The sequence below is a fragment of the Erpetoichthys calabaricus genome, chromosome 18, assembly GCF_900747795.2.
Source record: "Erpetoichthys calabaricus chromosome 18, fErpCal1.3, whole genome shotgun sequence".
NCBI lineage: Eukaryota > Metazoa > Chordata > Cladistia > Polypteriformes > Polypteridae > Erpetoichthys > Erpetoichthys calabaricus.
The window spans coordinates 43,099,382-43,121,392 of NC_041411.2; the positions used below are offsets into that span (position 1 = coordinate 43,099,382).

Genomic DNA, 22,011 nt, shown 5'->3' on the forward strand with positions numbered 1-22,011 from the left:
AAACCGCTCTCCAAACCCACAATCCTGGTCTGAAATAATTGGGTTAGAAAATGTCATGGCAAGTTTTGCATATATATTATTTCACTATTGTCAAGTCATAAGGTTTACCATCCACATAACTGGTAAACCTTATACTTAAAATAACCAAAACTCCCTAAATCAAATTATGATGAGGGATTGTGTAGAGTGGTGCTCGGTTAGTTGACTTACATATTCATGTGTGTAATTACAATTTCGTATTTTTCCAATGTGCCATTTTCCAAGCCTCAAATACAACCACCACTATACAAGTCATGTCATGTCATTGTCCATCCCGCTATATCCTAACATAGGGTCATGGGGGTTTGCTGGAGCCAATCCCAGCCAGCACACTGCGCAAGGCTGGAACAAATCCCAGGCAGGGCGACAGCCCACCACAGGACACACACACCCACCCACACACCAAGTTCACACTAGGGACAATTTAGGATTGCCAATGCACCTAACCTACATGTCTTTGGACTGTGGGAGGAAACCGGAGCACCCGAAGGAAACCCATGCAGACATGGTAAGAACATGCAAACTCCATGCAGGAAGTAAACCCAGGTCTCCTTACTGCGAGGCAGCAGCGCTACCACTGTGCTGCCCACTATACAAGTCCCGATACAAATAAAAGGTGTATTTTGAAAAGTTAACTTACAAAAAAAAAAAAGGCTTCTTTAACACTAGAATTCTTGAAGTCTACGAAAAAAAACTTGAAATCCTGGCCCACCTTAAATCCCTTCACACCTTTCCATTCAGCATCTTTTGTTTTATAAATGTGTTGATAAGCACAAGCAGCCTACTATCCCATCCCACTGCCACAGAAAGTACAAAAAGCTCTCCCAGCTCAAGCCTGGTTTATCCTGGAGTGAGGTACCTGGAGCTGTATAGGGTAAATAATATATCGTTATGTGGAACACATACATTTCATGTGTGTTCCGTGTCTACAAAGATCAAAGTAAGTGTAGGATGACAGGAAATTCAAGAAATATTGAACACATGCCTAAAAGACAAACTTTTTTCATGTTTTAGTACGAATGACAAAATTTTGATATGAAGTATACAATGTGTGAAGACCAAATATCAAATGAACACTTTCACAAAAGGTACAAGTATAACAGAACAAGTGCGCTTTTATTCAAGAATATAACTGAAGAAAAAGAAATTGGGTTAGTGTACTTCGTTGATACGACTTCTTTGGTAGAACAGTTGTAAGATCTACTGACTCATAATCAACAGGTCGCGGGTTTGATCCTGCCCACTTCCCAAAATAAATGTTTTCACTAGTGAGCTGCTCTTATTGTTACTATTATACAATAAATATATACATTTGATTTGAGTCTGTAACAACTGGTGTAAATGTATGGTACTTGTAAAGGGTAGCGTTATTTTTTTTTTTTTTTATTCAGTTTTATTGTCTCAGTCGCCTTTTTGCTCGCCCTGATCTGACACTGCTGTTTTCAAACAAAGACGTGCTATAACAGAGGTGAACTCAGATAAGGGCTCTACATCAGAGAAAGAGAATAGAAGCCCTCCCCACAAGAAACGTCCAATCACATAGAAAAACAACACAGCTGCACCAGGCGTAAAGGTGAAAGATGGCAACGTTTGGATGCAGCAACAGGTTGGGCATCATCCTGCCAGTCAGTCTGCCCTACACCTGTCCTTCAACGAAACAGCAGGGCTTATAGAGCTCGCCAAGGTATCGTGCAAAGTCCTGTTTGTGATTATGTTTTGTGATGGTCTTTATATGAAAACCATGTATATGTTACTTATATAAAAGCCAGATCGAATGTTATTTACTTTTATTTATGTATCTTCCTACAGCGTATTGTCCCAAGTAAACTGCAGCGCTTTCTCTGTTTGATCGACACAGGCATGCTCACAAAGTACATGTTTACTTAAGTGACTTTAGCTGCAGGTGGAAGCTCCTGTCGCACACTATGCAACTGTGTTTGATCTTATTCAGGAAAAGATACCAGTTGCCCCACGGGAGAAAGACTTTCCAAGACTAAGATCATAAAGCTTATGAAACCGTTTCTGTACAAAGGCAGAACCGTGACAACAGTTGCATGGAGCAGGCTGCTTGTGCTAATCGACACATTTACAAAACAAAAGACGCTGAATGGAGAGGTGCCAAGGGATTACGAGTGTTTTCGTAGCCTTCAGGAATTCTAGTGTTAATAAACAAATTCACAAATACAAAACAATTCTTCTCCTTGTCGTTTCCTCTCTCCTTCCATTCGTCCAGGCGAGCTTTGTCCTTATTCCACCCGACTCCAACTCACCTGGATGAGGTCAAGCAGCTTCTTATGTTGCATCTGGGAGTACTTCCGATGCCATAGCACTGAATGATGAACGAACTTCCTGGTCATATGGAAGACCGAAAAAAAGGGAGTTTTTTTTCCTCTTTCAGCACTCAAGGACCCCGACAGGGTTGTCCATATTGGGGCCATACCAGAGGAGTACTGCCATCTATTGTACCGGGGGAAGAACTGCTGCTGATAGACAACCTCCCCCAGGTCAACCCATAATCTTTCATGTTGGCCATGTTATGCCTACCTATATAGTGTCCATCCATTATGGCTTCCTGCCCAGGCCAGGAATCACCCTTCATCCCAGTCAGGGTGCCAATCCATCCCTTAGGGCAGTTGCACCATAGAATGTCAGTATTAGATTCACACTCCCCATCTTTCACCCCATTTAAATCTACTTGAATGTACAATAACTCAACTAGAGGAAGGCCACCCATATTAGATAAGCTACATGATAGTGCACTGTAGACAATGTTTAGCACAATGAAGCAATAATGACAAAGTGAAAAGGATGTAAAAAGTTTCTGTCAAAACTCACCTGCAATTAAGTGCTTCAGTGTATGCGCTTTCGTGGGTATGAAGACAATTATTCAATGTTCATACTCTTGTTTAAAATAAATAAATAAACAATTAAATAAAATAATAATGCCCCTCAAGAGTATTGTTATTCTCAGAAAGACTATACATGTCTAGACTGTACTACCTAAAAATTACTTTCAGTAGGCATATTTCATTAAGGACAACAAAGATTGTGAGTGTAACATCCTGCTGGGAAAGAAGACATTTGCTAAGGGAGGGGGAAAAAAAAAAAAAAAAAAAAAAACACTGAGAAGGAATCGGTTATTTTTAATCATACAGTTCCCTTTTCCAGGCATCTTAAAATTATCTAACCATAACAGACTCACCTTCTCAGGCCAGATGCCCAGGTGGAAATAAAGTCTAGCTTGTAGCAGGAGGTACTGGACATCATCAGGATTGATTGTGAGGTAGAGATCAAGCGAGTCCCTCAGCAGCTGGTAGGACTTCTCATTACCTTCTCTAGTAAGGCAAAAAGAACAGTGAACAAGCATTCTTGTGACACTCGAACTTCAAAGAAGCTACTCATTCCAATTTTACACTCCAGCATGTAAAGAGAATATCCTGTTGACTGTACTGCTTACCCGCGTTTGCCGATGTTCAGAAGATTTCCCACCATCCTTAGCAATACCTCCAAGGTACTGACTGCATTATAGTAGTCTGGTGTGACCTGATGTCCAATCAGATATTCACATTCTTTTGCAGTCAACTGTTTACCTCTTCCAAAGGCATCAATGTAAACAAAGTCATAAATCTCTGAACTGCTGAAGCCAGAAACAAAAAGAATTCTGCTAAACACAAAGTTTTAAAGGATACTGCTCTTTCTTTTCTCTTCTAATGATCTAAATTCCAATTTAAAAATTGTCCTGTTCCCAACATTTAGTATTTCCCTTGTAAAAAAATCTGCTTACCTGTTAGGCTTTTGGCACCATCGCAGGAGAAAGTGATTTGGGAAATTTACTGGCTCTAGCTGAACCCCCAGTTTTTTGGCCAACGTCATGTAGAGCACAGAGAGACTAATTGGAATGCCCATTCGCCTTAAGAGTACCTGTGCAAAAATTTTTTTTAAATGTCTATAGTAATAGAATGCTAGGGAAAAGACAGTTGTATGTAAAGTATAATAATTTAATCTTCTGGAAGTTAAATTTCACAAAATTTACCATTTAGATTTAGAAAAAACCTTTCTGTAAATCAAAGTAAACGTACCTGGTGAAGATAAGAGTTAAGAGGGTTGTAATAGTCTCGTTCATTTCCTCTGTACTGTAACTGGTCGAAGAGGACGGAGTTAAGAGCAGACAAGACTTGTCTTTGCAGATCAAGATCCTCAACTGTAAAATCTTCATCTAAGTAGCAAATAAAAACCTTTCAGCAGCAGGCAAAAAACATCAGCTCCACAGTTTGTAGTTGGGGTCTGCACCTTCACTTCTTTGATTGCCAATTGTGTAACTTTTGCTTAATGGCTGCAAACTGCCAATAACTGTCAAAAACTGGAGTATAATGCACATAGAATTCTTTAAAAGTAGACGGACAGATGTTCTGCAGGGATATTTTATGTGCACAGCCCTAATGTAAAGAAATAGTCTAAAACTTATAAATGTCTAGAAGGCACATATCAGTCAGACTGTGTCAATGACTATGGGCCAGTGTTGCTCACTCCTGCTGTACTGAAGTGCTTTGGGAAATGGGTATCAAGTTTTTAACTGCATCATATCACCAAAGCTGATCAAAAAGCTCCTGTTCTTGGAACCTAATACCTCCCTCTCCAACAAGACTTCATAACTGGCAGACCACAGTACATAAAGGTTTGACAGCATTACTTCCTCACAGTGATCTTCAATGCAGGCACCACCACAGGGCAGTGTGCAAGGACACCCTTGCTGCTGTTCTTGTTTACATGTGACTGCATGGGCAAACACAACTGCAACCCCTTCACTAAATTTGCAGATAACATCACCAGGGCCAGGAGATTAACCTCTCCCTTAATATTTGGAATCAAGCTATACTCCTGTCTTTATTGGAGGAGATGCTATGAATTCTGGTCAGCAGCTTTAAATTTCTTGGGAGTCCATATCACTGACAACTTGAGATTGGTGCAACACATCTCAGCTATAGTCAAACAGCCTCCCCAATGACTTCACTCCATCAAATGCTTGAGGAAGCCTGGATGTTTCTATCGAAGCTCACAAACTTCTACATATGCACATTGGAGTCCATCCTTATTTGCTTCATTAGGTTCTGGCACAGTACCTACTCAGCGTAGGACTGGAAGTCACTACAGAGGGGGATGGATTCAGCTCAGAATAATTCTGGTACAGGACTGCCTTCTAATTAGTACAAATATAAGCCATGCTGCCTTAGAATGGCAGACAGTTTTAAGATCTCAACGGCCCATGCTCCAGCAAGCAGTACAGGACTACTCTCACTTGCATCAGTAGATCGAGCAAGAAATTTTACCCAAAAGGTCAAATGGTTACCCAACAGCCACTCATAGTTACAACTGCTTGATTTTTTGTTATACTGTACCTTTATATTAGGGGTGTCCAACTCCAATCCTGGAGGGCTACATTGCCTGTGGACTTCCTTACTGCCACTTTCTTGATCACTGTCCAATTTCTGCTGTTAATTGACAAATTTTCCCTTTATTTGCTTTTTTTTTTTTTTAAGACTTTGTCATCTGAATTGCTTCTTGTTTAAATGGCAGCCAAGCAAAATGGACATGTGAAGTGAGCCAACAGATGACCAGCTAAGTTGGAGCATCAAACTCCAACCAATTAAATTCCCAACAGTAACTTAGTCAGAAGCTAATTCTTATTATTAATTGAACCTGCTACTTAATTCAATGATTTGATGGTGCTCTCATTCTGCCACTCCAAACACTTCAGATTTACTTTGTTCCAAGACTACCGTCCAGATGTTTTTGTGACCTGAGCAGATCAGCATCACCGAGCCCTTCACCATTCTTTTTTCAGGTTAGCTGGTCATTTGTTGGCTCACTTTGTATCTCATTACTGTTCAGCTGCTAATTTAGGAAAAAAGAACAATTAAGGGGTCCGAGCCTTAAATAGAAAGTCTATAATAATTAAGGCAAAAGTATTTAATTACCAGCAAAAACTGGTCAAAAATTAAGAAAATGGTTAGAATGAAAACCTGCAGTTGCTGCAGCCCTCCAGTATATAAGCTGGACACCCCCACTCTATATAATGTGTATATTTTATATGTTGCATTCATTGTTTGTTAAGGTACTCTACTACTGCCACTAGACTGTGGGTGCCATGCAAATAAGAATGTCATTGCATACATGGCTATAAATATTAACTTGAATTTGATAATTGTTCACAGTAAACCATGAAAATGGTGTCAAGCAGTTCTTAATCAGGTTGAAACAGGTCATCATCTCGTCTAATTAACAATGTTTTCCTCTAATGGCTGGCAGAGTACTAAACTAAAGATGCACATACCTGAAGCAACTTTCTGGCTAGGATGGCAAGGGTTTTTCAGTTGTAGCACCTTTTTAATTTTGTCAGTGATTTCATTGAGCTGAGAGGATATGCTCTGCAAAGATATATCAGCGAGGGGATTGCAGTACTGATCTACCAACACTGCACCTAAAAGAGAAGCAGAGAAACAGTGCTCACTCCACAAAGATGTCGAAAAAACAAAGTTAAAAGAAAAAAAAAACAATGTTCCCAGTGTCATGACCTGCATATTAGTCTCAGAACCCAAGTATCTGATGGTGCAAAACAAATGAATTTTTTGCTTTGACTTTTTATGTGCAATGTTTATTTCTGTTGTTGTGATCCCGACCCTATAACTGCATCATTTTGTGCCTTTTTTCACTCAATTCAATGCCACCATTTTGTGTTAATCCTGGCATGGAGGTGGCGATGTTGTCTGCTGTTATCAAATGTATTGCTGGACATATACTAAGGAAGTCACATAACGAGTTGTATCATAATGCTGCACCTACAAAAGGTGACAACACCCACTACTCAGCAATCGTACTTTGGATTCTTTTAAAAAAAAAAAAACTATTATCGTGACAGGTTGGGGAAAGCAATACTGTTTAGTATCAGGACTCTTATTTTAAACCTTTGTCTTTAATTTCTTTTTGTCGATTTGTTTCTGGTTTGTTTCTCCTAACTTTTTGCCTGTTACACATTTATGATTTGGTGTGTTCCTTTAATACATCCACTTCCTGATGTTTTATTGTACCCTGCCTTCAGACACTGGCTCTTTTGCTTTGAAAGATCAAAACATCCCGCTGAGAGGATGAATTATGAAGAAACCAGTGAATACTGGCCTAATACAAACTTTTGTATCAAAGATGCATCTTTTACGCAGGAGTGGGTTTTCTTTTAAACTCCCAAGACTCACCCTCTAATGCCGACTGCTGTTCTGGAGGTCTGGCCAGAAATTCCATCAGAGTCTTTAAGATGTTTTGCTGTCTGAGGAAATAAAGAATTTTTTGTGCATAGTATTTCAATGTGAGGTTCTTCCTGTAGATTAGGGCAAAGGGGATTGGGGGCAATAGAGAGAAAGAGAGAGAGAGAAAGAGAGTATCACAGAATGCAAATTATAAGGCCTACTTTTTACTATTATCAGCAGAGAAGAGAGAAATTACACAGAAGGATTTACAAAAGTAATCAAGAAATATCAGGAAACGTCATTCATTAGAGCTGAGACCCAAGAATAGGGCCAGCTCTACTATATAAGCAAAGCAGGAGATTGTCTAGGGTTGGCAATATTTGTCAGGGGTTCCGCATTTAAGTGTCACTCAGGCTTGGAATTCTATGTTATTATGGTTAACAGACTTGAGGTGACCTTAATGAGTCGCTTGACAGTGTAAAGCCAAAATACCTCTTGGAACAGTACTCTGCTGCCATCTAGTGGATGAAATATGGCAAGAAAATCATGAATATTTCTATGCATTTTACCACTCTAAGGTAACTCATCAGTATTAATGAGTAGGGCGGAGCCTTTAAACAAAACATAATGGTGTGTAAACAAGAAGCTGAAACACAAGTTTTGGAGCAAACCGAAATGCAGCCATTAGTTGAATTAAGTGATAGCGATGACAATGTGAATTGGTTAGCAGAAGTTGACGCATTCAACATTGTACGACCGAAGCACCATGACATGCCTAGTGAATGTAATCCTGTAAAGCTTCACCATGGTGCAATTAGCTTAGCATCAAAAAAAGTAGAAGGACAAGTAAAAAAAAATTAGCTCCCTAAAACTGTTTACAATGCAACAACAGTCAAATTTCATTTCAGGAGAAATGTGGAAGTCACAAAGCCTTGAACTCTGGTAGCTTACAATAACACATGGGGATTGTCAATTGTGCAGATCAGGCACTGACATTTTACCCTTTCATGTGCAAGCAACAGAAAAAAATAAGAAAAATGCACAAAGAAACACACTTCTACTGTCCTGGTACAACATCTGGCATTGTGTTGGTGACTTTTTCAAAACATGTCACACAAAGGACAAGTACCAAATCTTCATCGGTACACTTAAAAGACCTTTCCTACTCTATTTATGTTGACAGTTTAGTACTTAGATGTTTCTGTTACACATAAATGTTTTTTTCTTGTTGAACAATGGAGGTAAACGTATCATTAAGGAGGCTACCTCTACTAATGATTCCGGTTTACAAATGCTCGGACTTAAAACAAAGTCAAGAGGGACCCAACAAACTCCCTAATCTCACTCTTCCATGCACTGTAATATCACCTTTGCCTTAGGCATCAAAAGTCGACCCTGACTGAGACTAAGAATTGGAATTTGGGCCAGTGCTGTTATTGTTTTGGTGGTATGCCAATGTCATAATGGAAAGTCTAACACATATGTACCATATTAAAAGAATGACACATTTGACATGACAAGTCACACTGTGATTTTAATAATTTGTAACACATGTATGCTTGGAATAACAATATCAAAATTAACACTATATTCCAAAGTGAGAAAATCATACAGATGTACATATACATATATACCGTAGCTATATAAATCTGGTTGCGAATGGAAGCCATTTTCATAGTATTAGCTTTTAGAAACGAAATATTATAGTAAAGTCAATTGGATGGTAAAGTGACTTTTGCATGGTCAAGACACTAAAATTGTTCTTCACATGAATGCCTCATCGCCATTAAAACCCATCCTTTAGCACTGGCTTACATAAAATGGTTTGGGAAAAAAAGATCAGACTGCACTATCAAGAAAATGACTTTCAAGCAGACACCTCACAAAAAGTTGTACGCTTTAAACAGACTATGAGAGGCAGACTCCTAAAAAGGGGCACATTGTTAAATAGTTTTTTATATCTCTCTATTATAATAAAAAAATCCTGGGATGAGACGAGACTTTCTAGCCTGGGACGCGACTTTTTCAGAGAGATACTTTCACTTACCGCGAGACAAGATTTTGTGCCAAAAGATTTAACCACAACCGGGGCCGGAAATAAAAGACAAAGAGTGGATGACAAAGCTTTATTTCCTCTGAAGAAAAATTAGGATAATCAATGCTCTGCATGAAGGCGAGATCTCTCCACTGTGACTAATATCCCCTGCAGTTGAAACACTCACCAAGTATGGATGTAGCAGGGACAGGCATATGATTATACCAGAAAAGCAAGCGGTTTATCCCTCTCCACAAAACCAGACGACTGCTGTTAAGAGCAATGTGAGGTCCACTGCTGTACATTTCCTTCTCACTGTAATCTATACCCATTTTCGAATCAGTATCACTGAGAAGAGTATCAATTTCTTAAGCACTCGTTTCACATCCATGACTTATGAGAACTACAGTAATTACATCTTGCTATTCCCAGTAGCACTTGAATGTATCATTAGAACCGTTCCAATAAAATGATAAGCTTATGCTTGTTGGTCTCAGTCGGTTTGAAAATAAGCCAGTAGATGCAGTGGTACATCTATAAAGCAATGTTCTGATCTGCTGTACTTGTCCAAGGATGTGATTCACTAAGTTATATTTATGTGCAAAGCACTTAATGCATGGTTCCAACCCACTTTCATATACAGTGAGGTCCATAGTATGCATGGAAATCTTTCACCTTCACATTATTATATGGGTGACAACTCTCCAAAATGAAGTCAGTATGTCATGTTAATCTTAATTCTAGCTTTTCAATCAGATTTTTAATTTCCCGATTTTGACTAAAGGTGTCTTCATGTCAGTCATGTGGCAGTGTCATACAATACATGATACAAGGCCACACTTCATCCAGGTAGTATTTTCTTTATAGCGAAATTCAATTAAACGAAATGTTGTCTCATGCCTGATGAAAAGGATAAACAGATGGAATTAACTGGAGTTAGCACAGATGAAGGAGGGGGCGTATGAGGCGAGATGTTCAAGTTTAAGTATATGAAAGACCAGGAAGGTGAAATCTTAACACAAGAAAGCTCCATCACAGCCGTATTTGACTTTATCACTGTAGTTACAATAACACAAGTGTTCAGCAAAAACATCTCAAACACCAATGTAACCTCTCAAACACTTTTTACAGAATTATTAAAAAGACATTTTAAAATAAACCTGCAAAGATCAATGCTCCATTTACCTTTTATCAGAGTTCAAAATGGAAATGAGCTCATCTTCACAGAAGTGTCCAGGTGCTCCAAGAGACTCTATTTCAGTAAAACTGTCACCCAGTACTTGGCCAATGCAAGGCTGTATTACAAAACACAAGGTCAATTAACCACACAGGCCATGAGATTAACTACCAGAGACATTTATGATGAAGATAAGAGCCTAAAAATACTCAGGCACATTCACAATAGATGCTGCTCCAAGAATTAAAAGCCAAGGCAACTCTTTCAATTTAAAAAAAAAAACTCTTTACAAATACCCAAAACATGAATTATTGTTAAGGTATTAATTAAACAAACAAATCTGGAAAATAGAAAAGAAGGATCCAGGGAAGAGAACTCTCAAAATAATATAACTATGTTGTAATCCAGTCAATAATCAGTTGACAATGACATATCTTTTACCTGGCTTTTTCCAAGCTGGCATCATCAGTTTCTTGTCTTTTAATTTATGTACAGGAATTAATTATTTAGATATTTAACTACACTGAGTGGCCTCATATTCAATTTAAGAGAAAAAAGGACAGACTTGTCTTATTTTTGCATGGTTAAGAACATCATGAATCTAAAATATATTTTGAATGATTCTACCAAAAGTATGTAGATTTCCATGGAAAACCTTACGGCAGTTTTGAATCATACTGTAGGAAGAAAATCAAGTACAATACACATAGCAAATAAACTATTTTAGATTTTTAAAATGTTCTTTTGGCTTTTATTTGTATTTATGAGTACACAAGTACTCTGGAATAAGAAGTTAAATTCAACTGCAACTTTAATGGGAAAAAGAGGACATTATAATTACATAATCTTCTTTTTTTTTTCCAGTATAAAAATAACAATCAAACTCCCATTTTTTTCTAAGCACATTCTGTTTAACTGCCAGGAAGAAAATAAATGCTTTTTAGAGTGTCTTGGCTAATTAGTTTCATTCTATGCTTAATGACTCCCATGCTACTTGCACAATAATGACTGTGCTCATAAATCTTCTAATCCAGAATCTGCATATTAATAATGGTGCACATCACCATTTGGCTCAGATCTGCATAATGGATATATCCTCAGGTCTGCACTACGTTATCTAAGAAACATTTATCATCGCTTTCATGTACCAAACGTAGTAAAAGAAGACCTCCACCTGATTTGTAATGACATTACAAATTCACTTGATCTAAACATCTGAAATAATCTGAAATAAGGCTTAAAAAAATAAAAAAGGTATGGTACCATAAACAATTTTACATTAATGACGATTAACATAAAAAAATAAATAAATAAAAAAATAAAATGTGTCAAGCATGTGTGTTACTGGAGTGTGTGCAGGAGGCTCTTCACAGCAGGTAAAACAGGGAGAGACACAAACACTAACCTCTCTTCTTCCAACCAATAGCAGAGGGCAACTGAGCAGACGAGGGACCTCACTTTCAGTGTGCTTTAGAAGCCCAGCCTCTTCCGGTCTCAACCAGGTAAGAGAACAGATACAGCTGGAAATCAGCTTGGCTAGCATCTGTCAGGGCCACAATAGCCTACAGAAACTCTTTAATTTATTTCCTGAACTGAAATTCAGCGCTCCTTATTTTATTTGATCTTTCTTTTAAAAACATTTACTAGCGTCAATCGATTGCAACTAGTGCGGAATGCAGCTACCAGAATCTTAACTAGGAAAAGAAAATCCGAGCACATCTCTCCAGTTTTGATGTCACTACACTGGTTACCCATGTCATTTAGAATTGACTTTAAAATACTACTTATGGTTGACAAAGCTTTAAATAATCTCGATCCATCCTATATCTCGGAATGCCTCTCACCTTACACTCCAAATCGTAACCTTAGACCTTCAAATGAGTGTCTGCTTATAATTCCAAGAACTAAACTTAAAAGAAGTGGTAACGCAGCCTTCTGCTGTTATGCACCTAAAATCTGAAATAGTTTACTGATAGAAATTTGACAGGCTAATACAGTGGAGCACTTAAAAAAAAAAACTGCTAAAAACCCATTAATTTAACGTGGCTTTCCCATGGCTTCATTTTAGTGCAACTCTGATATTCTGTATATGTATTTAATTATCATTTTTTTTCATGGCTCCAAAATCTGTACTAACCCCTACTTTCTCTGCTGTTCTCTTTCTGGTATTCTGTGGTTCTGATCTGATCATTGATGTTAGGTAGAATGCCCAGTGAGGGCTGGGCAGTCTCGTGGCCTTGGAACCCCTGCAGATTTTGTTTTTTTTTTCTCCAGCCCTCTGGAGTTTGTTTGTTTTATATGTCCTCCCTGGCCATCAGACCTTATTTTATTCTTTAATTATTATTGCTTAATGTTTTTTTTTCTATTTTTTCTTTCTTTATCTTATAAAGCACTTTGAGCTTCATCATTTGTATGAAAACGTGCTATACAAATAAATGTTGTTGTCGCTGCTATTAAGCAAGGTCAGATGAGATCCCAACTCTTTTAAGTTGCCATTGTATTTGTAGAAATAGAATAAACACACACACAAATATACATATAAACACTTACGACTTCTGCAAAGAAACGCTTTGAAAATGACTCCACGGTGCGCCTGATTTGCAATCCCACAGTGTGGCGTTTCTGGTATTCTTTCAGCCAATCACAGCCTTCCAGCTGGCTGTAGTACCGTAGTAACCTTGGCCACCTAACACAAACATGAAAACAGTCAAACAAATGTGTGAAGATCTTGGATTTATTTGAAAGTGTGAATTACCTTTTTATACTATGTTCTTACCAGACACACTATTTGCAACTACTGCTGCTGTAACTTACTACTTGGCTTAATAAACAATCAACTAAAGTACTTTAGAGTGTATTGTAATTATTAAACTGAAAAAAGTGTTGTGTCAGATCTCTTCTTCACAACAGAAAGGCTAGGTTAACCTAAATCACATGTATGATGTTTTCAAACCCACTCCACCAGCATCAGATGCAAGGCAAGAACAAGCAATGGATGAGGTTGGAGTACATGTGGGGCCCACTGATACACACTCAGAACTAATTATAAACCGTTAATCACACACATCTGTAGGATATGGGGGCACAGCTGAAGCAACAAGGAGGAAAAAACCCAAGCAGAAATGGGATGAACGTGCAAACACCACACAATCAGCATGCTGGCATGGGAATTGAACCCAGGATGCTGATTGTGAGACAGATTGCTAGAATCATAAATGGATATTCATCCATCCATCCATCCATTTTCCAACCCGCTGAATCCGAACACAGGGTCACGGGGGTCTGCTGGAGCCAATCCCAGCCAACACAGGGCACAAGGCAGGAACTAATCCCGGGCAGGGTGCCAACCCACCGCAGATAAATGGATATTTTAGTTGTGTTTTCTCATGAACTACAGCAGGAACACAGTTAACATATTGTGGTAAATTAAAAGAAAAAAAATTTGAACAGATTTAAAATCTGTATATTCCACCTTAGGTTACTTTATCATACATAAGTCCAGCATCCAAACATTTGTACCTCATACTGTTATTTACCATATATCACCCCATCTTATACATCATTTACTCATTTTAAATCACCTAATCACAGCTCTTTACTTATTCAACATTATTTTAAAAGGAGGCAGACTTGTTGTTGACTAATTGCTTTATACATTTATTCTCTCGATGACATTCAATGATGGAACAACCACATATTTCACTCCAGTCCACAGACTCCGCCCATCTCTACTAAAATGTATTATCATTATTACTTAATGGTAGCTAATTTCATCCATCTCTCCATTTGAATATAACAAATCCACTTCTCATTTCAGCCAACAGCACTGCAACCACACACAGTATTTCCAATTGCTACCTTCTCAGCTTTTACTCTGCTCATTCCATTTCATACAAGTCTATCATATCTCTGCTCACTGCGTTTTCCATCGTTACAACACATCTCTGCTCACTCCAACACAGACTCTCAAGTCTCATTCTGTTTTATCCTCTATCATTCCAAATTGCACAATACTTCAACATTTTTATTCACTTCAGTCTGCATCTTAACACTGCTCACTGGAATTAACACTTTCCGTTCACATCTATGCTCACTCCAGTTTTCAGCATTCCGCTACTTGCTCTAATTAAATTCCAGGCACTCCAGCTTACACCACCCTTAAAAATATTCAGTCACTCCAGATCACATAATCTCCCCACAGGTGTCTGCTGACTTCAGTTCACATTACTTCTACACTAACTTTGGTTAATCACCTCACAGTCCAAGCTCACACCATCCCTTAAAATCTCCAATCTTTCCAGTATGTGCCTTACTTTTGTTGATTCAAGTTCACACCATCTTCCCCCATGTCTGTTTACACCAGGTTCCAATATTCCTCTGCTTTCTTTGGTTAATTCCCTTCTACCTCAGCTCTCTTCACCCTTAAAAATGTTTAATCACTCCAGTCTGCACCTTAATTCTGTTGACTCTAGTTCACTACACCTCACAAAATGGGTCTGGACACTCCAGGTCACATCATCTCGCCATACTTATCTGCTTACTCCAGTTAATAGCATTCCTCTACTCAGTTTGATTACATTTCTAAATTATCTAAATTTACTAAACTTACTTTAACTCAGCCCACACAATCTCTCAACATACTGTATCTCATCAGTACAGTTCAAGCCATCTCCCCACATATCTGCTCACTCCAGTTCTCAGCATGGCTCTGCTTTTTTTTGGTTAATTATATCACACTCTAGCTCTCATCACAGTTAGGCATCTTCAATCACTCAAGATTGTACCTTAATTCTGCTCACTCCAGGTGACACCATATCCCCACATGGGTCTGCTTACACCACAGCACTCCTCTACTCACTTTGCATTGTTTCCTCACACTCCAGCTCACACCATCCCTCAACTAATGTAATTGCTCCTATTCACGCCATCTCCACACACGTCTACTCGCTTCAATTGTCAGCACTGCTCTGCTTTCTTTGGTTAATCACATCACACTCCAGCTCTCAATACCCTTAAACATTTTCAGTCACTCCAGATTGTACCTTACTTTGACTCACACCGGGTCACACCATCTCCCCACGTGTCTGCTCACTGCAGGTCATGCCATCTAACCATATGTTTCTGCTTACTCTTCTCTACTTACTTTGGTTCATTTCCTAACAGTCCAGCACACACCAACCCATCTCCCCACGTCTGCTCACTCCAGTTCTCAGCATGGCTCAGCTTTCTTCGGTTAATCACATCACACACCAGTTCTCATCACCCTTAAACATATTCAGCCACTCCAGATTGTACCTTAATTCTGCACACTCCAGGTCACGCCATCTCCCCACACTCGTCTACTCGCTCCATTTCTCAGCATTGCTTTGCTTTCTTTGGTTAATCAGATCACACACCAGTTCTTATCACCCTTGAACATCTTTTTGTCACTCCAGATTGTGCCCTACATCTGTAAACTCCTGGTCACGCCGTCTCCCCGCACGTCTGCTCACTCCAAATCACAGCATTCCTCTACTTAGTTTAGTTACTTACCATCCCACAACATATCCGATCACCCCAACTTGCACTATACTCAAACTCACTCCAGTTTACGCCATCTCCCCACACATCTGCTCACTCCAGTTAATAACATTCCTCACAGTCCCGCTTACACCATCCCTCAACATCTGCCATCACTCCAGCGTGCACCCTAATTCTGCTCACTCCCGTTCACACCAGCCTCCACGTCCCTGTCCACTCCAGCTCTTTCTCCATGTCACCTCTAATTAGTTCATTTGTCTCTTCGCCTCCTCCAGGAGCCACTACGCCCCGTCGTTCCTGCCTATTCAAACTCACTCGGTGTCAAACTATCCCTGCACATCCCCGTCCTAATAATTCCACCAAATTGCCCAGCTGTCAACCCCTGCGACGAGCAATGAGCGACGCGACTCCTTCCTCACCTGTGTCTGAACTGGTGCTCCCATACCTTTCCTCTGCCGTGACACACATCGCGGAGCCGCCGGCATGTGCACGAAGCGTTGGCTATATCAACGTGCCCCAGGACAGTAAAACAGAGAATGAACTCCAAGAGCTCGGCCGGCAGTTCCGTCAGCTTCTTGCCATCCCTCGATGGAGCAGTCCCCTCTCCAACCCCCTGCGTAGCCATCTTCCCTGTTTATCCAGTGACGTCATGCAAGCCGCCCGCCCTTTCTTAGGGGTCGTTTTCAAAGTCTGACGCTGCCGCCTGAGCGTAAAGCGGCCGTAGATGTCTTGCGAGGAATGAGCTGTGCGTGGCGCTGGAGGGCCGCTTGACACAACTAGCCACAATGAACCACCGAAATAGCCCGCGCGGACAGATGGACATTAACTTATCCAAACATCTGGCTGCCCAAATACACGCCGCCTTGCCGAACTGACCTAAAAGGCTTTGAATCGCAAACTACAGTGCATCACGATCTCCGTACCTTACTGTCCTAAAACGTTTTAAGGTGCGCTTTGTGTTTAAATTTGTTTTTTTTTCTTTTCACCTAGAATGATACTAATAAAAGGGTGATCGACGTCGCTCCTGCAGTGGCTGGGGGTTTTGTTCCAACCAAGTTGCTTAATGAGAAAGCAATCCTTGCCAATAACAAGTCTTATTTAATATCATGACATGTTAGTGTTTTAACTCTGCAATATCAGGTTACTCTGAAATCGGTGACTTTTTTCTTTCAAAGGATATCATCCAAATGATCTGAAACCTAACATGGAAGGGTAATTTTCAGTTCTTCACATTCTCTCCACTTTCCTTCCGCGTACTTTATTAAGCCAAATAGTGCATGATGAATACACACGGGTGTAAATGAAAACAAGCTAGACGTAGAACTGCTGGTTCCTTTGTCAGTTGAATCTTATTGCTAATAACGAACAATTAAAACAGTGAATGCTGCGGTTTAAGACTAATATAAGCAATCAAGGGTTCAAAATCTTAACAAGCGAGACAACTAATATGAATGTAACTTGAGCAATTAGTGCTTGATCAGCAATATATAACTGCTCATTAAGAAATTGGGTTGGAACAATTAAATTAAGTTAATTAGCAGCAAAAACTGCTCACCGATTAAGAAAACGGGTTGAATGAAAACCTGTAGTCATTGTGGCCTTTCAGGATCGGAGTTGAGATGTGTTTGGGATGGGTCGCCACAGGATTGTGTAGTAAAATAGCAAAGCGCGATCCCGCCCTCTAGTTGTTAAACTTATTATTGCGTTAGTATGGGATCTGAGGCATTGCCTATAAACAATGCAATTAATGCATCAAAGAGTTTTCTCTTTCTATGGTACAAAAATATAATTAATACCGAGTTCCCACTATACCAACCTGTGAAACATTCCTACCGAGATTACTGACGGCAAACACACGAATAAGAAAGTTAAGGTAGTGAGTTGACAGAACTGCGGCGCTATTTTGAAACATAACGGATGGGACACAGCGATATAGCGATTTTTGGTATTTTATAAAGGGTGAATCAGTATAGTGAAGTAAAGATAGTGCTATGGTAGTATTTTACACTAAATGAAGTTTTAGTAGTCATATACAACTTGTGAAACCCATCGCGTGCTCGCCATTGTAACATGCATTCAGTGCCGGCGCTTACAATGCCCAGTCCATCCCCAAAAAAATTACACCATATCCTTAGACGGCATGAAACAATGCACTTGATTCACAAGCAATACGTATTTCTATACAGGCTTTGCGATACGGTGCATTGTGTGCGCAATGGCCAAAATATAGTATCCATTAAGATTACCTTAAAAATAAAAAAGCAATACAAATGTATAATATTAAACTTAATGCGAAATGAAACTCAGCCGAGTTGCTCTTCCTGCATGTTTCTCTAAGCACCTGGCTGTTTCAAACTGTCCTGCAAGCTAAAGGTGCCTGCCCTTTCAACAACAGTCATCAGCCATGTGCGCTTCAGAACAGGTCATCCATCTGAATCTAAGCATGGTCAGGCCCAGCCAGTTCTTGGATGGGAGACCATTTACAAAAATCTAGGAATGCTGGAAGAGGTGTTGGTGAGGCCAACAGGGTACACTTATCCTTTGCTCTGTGTATGGATCCCAATGCCCCAGTACAGAGACAATAAGTGTACATTAACATGGTCCTGTCCTTTGAATGAGATGTAAAACCGAGATCTTGAATCTCTGTGGTCAACAAAAGATCCCTGGGCATGTTTTGGAAAGAATGGGGTTTATCCCAATGTCCTGGCTAAATTGCCCATCATGGCCTCATCCATTCTGACCCCACAATCATCACCCTCTTTAACTGGCTATCTGTCAAACCCCTTCACCACCAAATAGCTAATGTGTGGTGAGCATACCACACAATAATGACTGTTGTCACATTGATGGTTTGTTGTAGTGGTTCCCCTCTATCTAAGCAACTTGGATAGTGAGAAAAGCACTATATAAATGTAATTATTATTAACAAAATATGTGCAGTGTGAACTTTTTAAAAATGATTGTCACCTTAAACAGATTTCAGAAATCAACACAATTTTACCAACTGGCATAATCAGTATAATGGTCTTACATTAATACCTGTGGATTTTTCAGTATAATGGTCTAACATTAATACTTGCCGTAAAACTCCACAAATCCTGTCGTCTGTGGTATTATCACCATCAATGACTAGATGATTATACTCTTCATATTTGCTCTTGTTCCTAGCACGGTAAAAGAATTTCTCCCTAGCTGGACAAATTGATTGGAGTGTGATATTGGAATATTTGGATAAACTAGCAAAGATATGGAAACAGGGATCATGGGTAAATGACTAATGATAAACAGTATACTTCTATTTCATTGAATTTAGTAATTATATTAGGCTATTCAGATTAGTTCTAGATAGTTACAGTTTATGGGGCAGAATAATAAAATTATAATGGTAAGAGTAGTATGGCCTGAAAGTTTTGCTTATGTGCAATTGTATGTAGAATGTTCAAGAGTATAAGGAGCTCCAGTGGACTAATAATAGTAGCTCCTGGAGAAAAGAAAATATATATATAATGTATACAGAAAACTACTTAGTTGCTTACATTGTACTTCCGATGCATCCGATAATCCTTTGGCACTATAACCAAGACCCATTGTCTTAAGAATTTTCCCATGTGAAGCCAAGTAACACAGTTAGTATTAATATGTGGCTGACATGTTTATCCAAGGCAACTTACAACATTTGAGATACAACCGGTTGCATTTTATTTCTTGTTTTTCCATTTGGATTTGAACCCACAACCTTAGGGTTTGAAGGCCAAAGCGCCTTTAACCACTACATCACACTGCCTGCCTGACCATCATATGCTTGTGTTGGACCCGTTGTAAAGAAAAATGTATTTCCCTCAGCTTATCTAAACTTTACACTAAACTTTTACACTGGCAATGATAAACTCAGATATCTGTGAATGATAATTATTGTTTAAACATCAATGTTTGCTTTCATCTTTTTTCAGTTAGTATTATTCAAGAGAGAAACAGGCTCGAATGGAAACAAAAACTTTTACTGTTGTTTAATTATATGACCATTATTATTTATGTGTGGCTCTGCTGTCATTATGGTAATTATCCTCTTCTTGGGTCCCACAATTTTCTTATTTGGGTGTTCAGATTAAAAAGTTTAAGAACCCTGGTCTAGAGTGAAATAAAAACAAAAAGTATGAGATGAACATATAGGATACTTAAAGATAAGAAGGAAGCAGGCAGGCAAAAGGGAAAAAACTAAGTCCTCATATGACTGCATGCTACAGTGTCTTTAAAGTTATATTTACCTTTGTTACTGAATTAAATGTTAGATATGCTTTATTACTCCCCAAGAGGACATTAAATTGCATACTGCAGCAAAACAAAAACATAACATAAAATACAGAGATATTGACACAAAATACAATGTAGGAGAATAGTGTTAAAATGTATAATACAATTAACATTATGATCAAAAACAGCTATAGTAAACTGAAGTCTGTACTATCTGTCTATAGCTTCTGGCTAGAGTGAAGGACGGGACATTGAGACATTGACAGAAAGCACTGAATTGCCCAATGGCAGCTGGCAGAAAAGGTCTCCAGAGGCACTTATTATTACACATGGACAAAATGAGCCTGTAGCTAAAAGTACTCAAAGAAAGCACCCCCTGCAGGGGCTGGAGAGAATAATTCCTGATGGGATTCTATTTTGCCACCATCCCCTTTTCCACAACAACCTCCAGAGGGTCCAGAGTCAGTCCTGTGATGGAACTGGATTTTCTGATTAGTTTTTTTTAGGGCTTTTGCATCACCTGAATTCAAACTGGACTGGTAAAAAATTTCCAACAACTTGCTGCAAACATCAAAAGACCAGAGTCTCTTCAGAAGTGCAGTCTACAATAGCCGCTCTTATACATCACCATTATGTTGTCAAACCAGTCCACTTTGCTGGTCATATCCACCTCCAGGTACCTGAAACTCTGCACCTCCTCCACTACCTTCCCCTGGATGATGAATGGTCTTAGAGGCTCCTTAACACACCAGATATCCACCACCAAGTGTTTTGTGTTGTTGATGTTGATCTGCACCACAAGATAAAGTCATCCATCAGCCTCCTTTACTCTGTCTTGTCTCCATTATCAATACAACCTATCATGCAGGAGTTTTCTGAGAACTTCTGTAGATGGCCAGAGCTGGTATTATACTTGAAGTCTGTTGTATAGGGAACAAACAGGATGAAAGGAGACAGGATGGTTTCCTGAGGTGCCTAAGTATTATACACAACCATTTCTGACCCATAGCCTTAAGCCTTACAAACTGCTGTCTATTAGTCAGATAGTCCATGATCCATGATACTATGAGGGCATTAAGATTCACAGCATTCAGCTTGTTAACTAGTCTGTGAAGCAGTGTTGTATTAAAGGCATTGGAGAAATCAAAGAGCACGATCCAGGGATTACATTCCAGGCCCTCCTTGCGTGGATTTCCTACAGGTGCTCTGGTTTCCTCCCAATATCAAAACACATGCAGGTTATGTGAACTGGTGAAGGTGCATTGAACAAATGGTGTGTGTGTTTGCATTGATAGATAGATAGATAGATAGATAGATAGATAGATAGATAGATAGATAGATAGATAGATAGATAGATAGATAGATAGATAGATAGATAGATACTTTATTAATCCCAAGGGGAAATTCACATACTCCAGCAGCAGCATACTGATAAAGAAAATATTAAATTAAAGAGTGATAACAATGCAGTTATACAGACAGACAATAACTTTGAATAATGTTAACGTTTACCCCCCCGGGAGGTATTGAAGAGTCACATAGTGTGGGGGAGGAATGATCTCCTTAGTCTGTCAGTGGAGCAGGAAAGTGGCAGCAGTCTGTCGCTGAAGCTGCTCCTCTGTCTGGAGATGATACTGTTTAGTGGATGCAGTGGATTCTTCATGATTGGCAGGAGCCTGCTCAGTGCCCGTCGCTCTGCCACAGATGTCAAACTGTCCAGCTCCATGCCTACAACAGAGCCTGCCTTCCTC

At 39.3% G+C, this 22,011-nt stretch overlaps 1 protein-coding gene across 3 annotated transcripts in view; it reads right to left on the minus strand.

Annotated features, from left to right (window-relative positions):
• Nucleotides 1-16,850, minus strand: part of fbxo21 (F-box protein 21) — a 38,829-nt gene extending 21,979 nt beyond the window's left edge. Inside the window, exons 1-9 of one of the 3 annotated variants that reach the window (XM_028824590.2) lie at nt 16,429-16,850; nt 13,040-13,175; nt 10,498-10,607; nt 7,287-7,357; nt 6,371-6,517; nt 4,119-4,255; nt 3,824-3,960; nt 3,497-3,676; nt 3,242-3,374 (exon numbers count right to left, since the gene is read on the minus strand). In XM_028824590.2, coding sequence (XP_028680423.1) covers nt 3,242-3,374; nt 3,497-3,676; nt 3,824-3,960; nt 4,119-4,255; nt 6,371-6,517; nt 7,287-7,357; nt 10,498-10,607; nt 13,040-13,175; nt 16,429-16,634 — 1,257 coding nt within the window. In that variant the 5' untranslated portion in view covers nt 16,635-16,850. Of the gene's footprint in view, nt 1-3,241; nt 3,375-3,496; nt 3,677-3,823; nt 3,961-4,118; nt 4,256-6,370; nt 6,518-7,286; nt 7,409-10,497; nt 10,608-13,039; nt 13,176-16,428 lie in introns of all 3 variants that reach the window. The other 2 variants (XM_028824589.2, XM_028824588.2) reach the window with 2 other exon arrangements.
• Nucleotides 16,851-22,011: the final 5,161 nt, after the last annotated feature.